The following is a 7,312-nucleotide window of genomic DNA, read 5'->3' on the forward strand; positions in this document are numbered from 1 at the left end:
TAAATTAAATTATCCTGTGCCAGCAGATAGCTAGTTCCACATGAAGCCGCGTGTTCTTTTGTTGCATGTATATGATAATTATGAGAAATGTAGTTTTTATTTTACTTTGTAATCAGGGGAGAGCGCGAACGCAGTCCCCCACTACCATAAATTGTGCAGTCGAGATTCCCACATTTGGGGAATTCGCAGAGGTCAGCACAGCCGGGAGTGCAATGGCTGAGCCTCACCCTGGGTGAACCACCTTCATGATCATGGTATCTCCCCTGCCAGGTAAGTATGAGTTGTACACAGCTGCAGCACCCTCTTGTTTCGCGTGCTCAACATCTTCAGTCACGTGCTCGTTTACTACACCATAATAACATAGTTATAAACACACGCACATTCTACCAAGAACTAGTGCATGTAATAGTTCAGTCATTACATGAATTGACCGATCTTTAATTTAGCTTTAAGTATGATAAATAATCCCATCATGCTTTGCTGCTCTTCCAAATATTTATACATAGTCAATGCGCATGCGCTGCTTTTTGGGGCGTAACCAACTTGACGATGTAGCCCCACCCCCTCACAGTTCCTATTGCACTTTGCTACTAACATCAAGTGTTGTGCAGAACATGAATGCGATGGTATATAAATTTTAAATCTTGTGATAATGTTTTGTCCTTAGTTTGTCAAGATAATGACTTTAAACAAATAAAGGTCTGAACAAAGGCAGAAAACAAAATACAACTAGCACTTCTCTAAAAATCACAATTTTTTTATCTATAACAAAATGATGATTTGAAAAATTGAAAATCAAATAGAAATTATTTTTAAAAAAGAAATTTAAAAAGGGGAAAGGAAGCTTTCTTCATAAAAACCGCCTCTTTTCAGTGTTAAAACATTCATGAACAAAACTGTGGTTTTAAAGTTCTCATCTCATTTTCTGAACTGCTTTATCCTCATTAGGGTCGCGGAGAGTGCTGGAGTAAGTAGAGGTACAACTGTAATTTGCCTCCGCAAAATAAGGATCATTCTGTATGTAGTTTAATACTGACACCTAGTGGACGTAAAAAAACCTGCAGGAAACATAGTTGACGAACACAACTGACACTGATTAAATGACCTATTGTTTCCATTGTTTTAATTTACGTATTTGCGTTCACATTTTCTTGTTCCATATACTTGTTGTAATTAAAAATGCGACACAGTTGATAAATTCATTGAACATCTGTCCTAATGTCAAAAGCTAAGTGGAAGTTATGTGAATAAAAATAACAATGGACTCGTTTATTTAAAAAAAAGTTTCTCCAGGGTTTATTTTTTCGTTTCTGTGTCGCAATTTCTCCTGTTTTGAAGAATATGGAATCGCAGGAAAAAAAATAGTCGCAAATCTACGCTTTTCATGTACTTGTGTACTGCGCATGCGCAGTTACTGCCTACGTTATCTTAGCTAAAGAAAGCTAGCTTCTCCTTTGTCACGTCAGCAAGCGAGAGGAACTCACGTTAAAATTAATATTGGAAGGAATAGAATAAAATATAAACAATAAATATAGATATAATTCTTTTAATGAGCCAACAAATTTTCAATTGCGTATTTATTCAGTTTTTTCCTCCATACACAACGTACTCTTTTAAAAAAAGCGCACATCTACGCATGCGCCTTTCAATTACCTATGTACTGCGCATGCGCTGCTCAACAGTTGGTATTCTCGAAAAGGTTTACGACATAGACGATCATTTCCCTCCGTAGTGTCGTCTTTCCGTACGCCATGTTTTTCCTCCATTTCAGTTACGTTAGCTTAGCCCAGCTAAAAACGTTTGACACGTCATCAAGCGAGCAGAACTCAAGTGTGGAAAATGTCCGCTCAGACGACAGCAAAGTTCAAGAAGGAACTTTGTGAGACAAAGGAAGATCCAGCACCCCAGACATTTCCGACTTTCAGCAAAATAATGCACGCAAAGGTCGTTCTTCACAGGCTCGAAGGTGGGTTCACTTTTGGACGCTTATTTTGTCCTATTGGTTTCTTCATACCTGGCAACCTCGGCCAATTGCTCCCCTTATTAATGATTGCAATTCCCCGCATTAAGCGATAATAAACACAACGCAGCAATATTTACTCACATAGGGCGTACTTAAAAGTCAAACATTTTCTCCAAAGTGGACGGGGTGCCCAATTAGTATGCACTAAATTCAAGATAATGTAGATATTGTTAGACTTAAGATTTTAGCTTCCGACTCCAATTCCTAAATCTGTCTTATCCCGTCTAACAATGTAAGACGGTAACCAACCTCAAAGCAGAGACTTTAGACAGAGACCTTTTGTTCATTGTAATCGAGTTAAGACAGTGGTTTTACTCCTACAGTGGTAATATATCAGAATGAAATAGCTACAACAAAATGAATGAGTAAAATATGTCATATTCTTCAATATCCTCTATGATACTGACATTGGTACATTGCTTGCTGACGCACTATATTTATATAGTGAAAAGGCAGACATCTATGTTTTTTGATCATTTCAAATTGTGTACGCCGTATAACAACTTTTCCACAGGATTTTTTTAAGTACAGTGGTACCTCGAAATACGAGCTCATATGTCGATTTACTCGTAACCATAGAATTGAACTAAAAACAAATTCATTCGTTCCAACCCTCTGAAAATCACCCAAAACTGGATATTGAATTGGAAAAACATTTTTATTTGTTCTAATTTTCCATTGAAGAATATGACATATTTTACTCCATTTCATTGTAGCTGTTTCATTTTGGTATGGTACCACAGTAGGATTAAAACTATTGTTCTCAACTCAATTACAATGAGCAAAAGGTCTTTTGTTTGAGTTTCTGCTTCAAGGTGCGGTCGGTGATAACTGGTCGGTGATAAGGAATCCCTGCGGGGAGGGCGACTAGGCCAGACGTGGATTCAAGGACAAGCAGATTCTAGGAGAGGACACCCCCGCAGAACGTCGTGGGACAGTCCACATATCATTAAACTCAGCGAATGAATATTCATCTGTGTTATACTATAATTTGGCAAACGCGGGTTTTGGACTTTAGTCTCTTTCATCCTCCACTGAAGCATGGCGACGCTCAGCTTGTTTTATATTTGGGAAAGGGACCCGGAGCTCTGTAAGGATCAATATCAGGAATAAATCATCTGTGGAGTAACGCGCATACCCTGGTCTCTTCCTTCGATGCTGAACACGCACAAGTTGTTAGACGGGATCAGACTGAGTTAAGGAATTATGGTTAGGTGCTAAAACTGTACGTCTAACACCATCTAGTGACAAAGTAACACATAACAAGTGGTTTAATAGTACTAAAATGTGTTTAAAAGTACTATAATGTGTTTAAAAGTACTAAAATTAAGATGGATTTCGCGGAGGGGAGAGAGAAAGGGACAGAGAGAGAGCGAGAAAGACTTTTTGCATGGCAACGCGCTCGTAACATAACATAAACAAATTTAAATTAACTTGGATTACGATGCAGACACACTTAAAAATAAATTTAATCTAACCTTACACTAAACTTAATTCTAATTTTGTTTTCAATTTTGAGACCTTTCTTCTCCCGGGTTAGCTCTATTGGCCCCGCCTCCACCCTGACTTTCAGATGCAACCTATCAAGGGTTGTTTGCTTTTGTATTCCCTTCAAAATATTCCCCAAATGATGCACACAAATGTCCTCACAATAGGATAACTGTGGGATAGGCTGGCCAGCTTGCTTTGCAATTGTTTGTCCGTATTGCTGCAGTTTGTGTGAGCTATAAAAAAATCTTGTTTGCACAAACTTAGCCCTGCAAATGTCTAATCTTATCAGCCTAAAGTTTGTTCGTTGCCAAAGAAACTTTGCCTGCATCGTTATCATACAAACTTTACCTTGTGAATGGTTGACATGTCAGCACAAATACTGAACAGTCTGACACTGATTAATCAGACTTTGCTCTGTTCTCTGCTGTGCGTTCTCACGCTGTTTGAGCACGACCACTTGCCAACGAGAAGTAGCATATACTCCTCTCGTATTAGCGATCGCTCCGCCATTCACACTAACTAACGGGGGGAAAAACACAAAAAATGCAACGCCCCACCCAGTGCTCACAAAGACATTACACGAGGGAGTGTATGCTCGTATATCAAAATTTGTCTCGTATCTCAAGATAAATATTGGCCCGAAATTTTACTCGTATCTCAAATTGCTCGTATGTCGGGGCACTCGTATGTCGAGGCATCACTGTACATTTTTGGGTAAAAATCGATCTCGTTTTACCCATTTCGGTTCTAATCCGGGTTGTCTCGGTCACTGGTAGCAGATGAAAACGTCCACGTCGACTGCTAATATTGTCATGCTTTAAGCATGATATGCGCACGCATTCCCCTTTCACCCGTCCACCTTTTCACTATATAAATATGGCGCGTCGGTAAGCAATGTACTCAGACGGTCAAGCTGCCAGCGTCATACAGCGACTTCTACAGATTCTTGATTGGGCACCCTGTCCACTTTAGAGAAAATTTTAGATACAGTGGTACCTCGTCATACGACCGCTCATCATACAAAATGCTCGTCTTACGGGGGAAATTTCGATCGAATAATTCGCCCGTGATGCGGTCAAAATTTCGTGATGCGACCAAGCCAGGTGGCCATGGCATTTTTTTTTGCCTATCTTTCGTGTACGTATAACAATATTTACGAGCACCGGATGAGCTATTCAGACCAGGAAACGCACAACGCCCATGCGCGGGGAAAAGAGGGCTTTCTGGGTAATGAAGTATACTCGTGTTCGCAACAGCATCCCCGGTAGCAACTCTATCATAGGCGCCGTTCGAGGGGATGCGAACACAGATGCTACAAGCTAAAAGGAGCCGCTAGCCAGCGCCCCCGAAGCTCCCATGAGCAGCGGTGCGATCGCTGATAAGACTGCTGCCCGTTGGCAAGTGGTCGTGCGTTCTCCGATTGTGAGGACATTTGTGTGCATCATTTTCGGAATATTTTGAAGGGAATAGGACGACAGCAAACAGCCCATCGTTAGCGAACGTGAGGGTGGAGTGTTTGTTTTGTTTACGAGTGCATTGTGTGGAAGAAAAAAATACCCGAAGCCCCCCCCGCCCCTTTTGTGCCCCTCTCCTCTCGGCGAAATCCGCCCAATTTAAGTTAGATTAAACACTTTATTTCTATTAAACCACTCGTTATTTATTACTTTGTCAATATATGGCGAATTATAAGAAATAAAACATTTTTTTCAATCCAATATCCTGTTTTTGGTGTTTTTTTCAGAGAGTTGGAACGAATTAATTTGTTTCCCATTCATTTCAATGGGAAACTTTACCTCGAGTTACGAGAATCTTGTCATATGAGCTCAGTCCCGGAACGGATTAAGCTCGTATCTCGAGGTACCACTGTATTTAAGGACGCCCAATGTGAGTAAAAATGTGCCGCTTTGCATTTGTATGGGTTTTTATTGCTTAATAAGGGGAATTGCAATCAGGTATGCGGACGTGACTGATGCTATGGAAGAATGAATCAGCACAATCTGCTCATTCAGCGTCGGGAGGAAGAACCCGATCTTTAATGCAAGCTCACGTCTTTTATGGACCCCGAAAACAAGAAACATCTGCAATCCATCGTCATCGTTTTGGCCCAAACACCATTTACCTTTGGTCACGTATGCAGAATGTTTACAAGATTCGCGGGGGCTTACATAAGCGAGTTATACAAGGAGTTGATTTTAGGTCATTAGAAATCGCTTATATTATGGATTTTTCTCGTGTCTTGCAGGTTTCACAAAATATTTTTGTCTTAAACGGCATAACCAAGAGTCTCGTGACATTAAAGAGGAAGTTGAGCTCCTCCAAATCAAAGAGGAGGAGTCAGAGCGCCAGCAAAGGAGAGAAGAACAAATTCGAATCAAGGAGGAAGTAGAGCTGCCATACATTAAAGAGGAGGAAGAGGTGGAAGATTGTATGGGCGAGGCCAGCAGAGGGGCAAAGCCTTGGAGCAGCAGCTCAATGGAAGGTTTGCAGGGAGACGATTTCATCGCTCGCTCATTAGATCACGAGGACGTCGCGTCACTCTCATCTGACAATGATGGTGAAGGTCAGAAGGAAACTCACAGTGGCGCGGGACTCTGCAAATGCTCTCAATGTGGGAAAACCTTTGGTCAAAGGTCTCATTTGAATAGACACTTAAGAAGCCACACAGACGCTTTTATCTTTTCCTGCTCAGTCTGTGGTAAAAAGTTCAACTACAATTACACCTTAAAATTACACTTAAGATCCCACACTGGTGAAAAACCATTTTCCTGCTCAATTTGTGGTAAAGATTTCTCCCAAAAGGCCCACGTAACAAGGCATATAAAAGCACACACTGGTGAAAAACCATTTCCCTGCTCAGTTTGTGGCAAAAGCTTCACAGAAATGATTCATTTGAAAACACACACAAGAACCCACGCTGGTGAAAAACCGTTTTTGTGCTCAGTTTGTGGTCAAGCTTTCTCTAAAAAGGTCAACTTAAAACAACACTTGAGAATACACACAGGTGAAAAACCTTTTTTCTGCTCAGTTTGTAACCGCAAATTCAGTCAAAAGTCAAACCTAAATGCCCACTTAAGAACCCACACAGGTGAAAAACCTTTTTCCTGCTCAGTCTGTAGTAAAAAGTTCACTAACAAGCAAAATTTACAAAAACACATAAAAACCCACACAGGTGAAACCAATTAGCTTAACAACGAACCCACTCAAAGGGAAAAAAAAACTTCCTTATCAGTCTGCAGTTAACGATTCAGTCACAAGAACACTTAAAACACACACACAAGAACTCACACTGGTTAAACAAAATCCTGCTTAATTTGTGGGAAAAATACTGTCACACAAACACCTGTAAAACCCACAGAGGCGAAAAACCCTTTCAAAAATTCACTCAAAAAGTGAGAGAGAAATAGTTTTTTTTTCCAGTTGTTTTATTACTATAAGATATGCTGACTCGCTCTTTGCAATTGCTTGTTAGTAGTGCGTCAGTTTGGTATGAGTTATAAAAAATGTCGAGTCATGTTGAGAATCAGCCCACACCCTCTTTCTGTTATCTTCTATGTACAGCATCCTGTTTTTCACATATAAGTAGATGCACATGTAAAAAAAAACTATATACAATAATAGCTTTTACTGACTTTCAAGAAAACTAAAATAAAAAACACTGTACATTTGAGTTTATAGTCCTCATTGATTTCTATCTGTGTATAACACACAAGCACGTATTTATTGTAACCACCAGAGGGCACTGTAGCAATGTATTGAATGTGTCTCTGTGGGCTGCGGGCTTGTGGCTGAGAAACTTTT

At 40.2% G+C, this 7,312-nt stretch overlaps 1 protein-coding gene and 1 non-coding gene across 2 annotated transcripts; one reads left to right on the forward strand and one right to left on the reverse strand.

Moving 5' to 3' along the window:
* Window positions 1-113: 113 nt before the first annotated feature.
* LOC144066502 (U1 spliceosomal RNA) lies at window positions 114-278 on the reverse strand. The gene has a single exon (XR_013297653.1). It is a non-coding gene; the product is annotated as a U1 spliceosomal RNA (small nuclear RNA).
* A 1,381-nt stretch (window positions 279-1,659) lies between these two features.
* On the forward strand, window positions 1,660-7,181 carry LOC144065932 (uncharacterized). The gene is made up of 2 exons (XM_077589178.1): window positions 1,660-1,966; window positions 5,757-7,181. The coding sequence occupies exons 1-2, from the start codon at window positions 1,840-1,842 to the stop codon at window positions 6,695-6,697; spliced, it is 1,068 nt and encodes a 355-aa protein (XP_077445304.1). The 5' UTR covers window positions 1,660-1,839; the 3' UTR covers window positions 6,698-7,181.
* The last annotated feature ends 131 nt before the right edge of the window (window positions 7,182-7,312 follow it).

This window comes from Stigmatopora argus, chromosome 20 (assembly GCF_051989625.1).
Source record: "Stigmatopora argus isolate UIUO_Sarg chromosome 20, RoL_Sarg_1.0, whole genome shotgun sequence".
Lineage (NCBI taxonomy): Eukaryota > Metazoa > Chordata > Actinopteri > Syngnathiformes > Syngnathidae > Stigmatopora > Stigmatopora argus.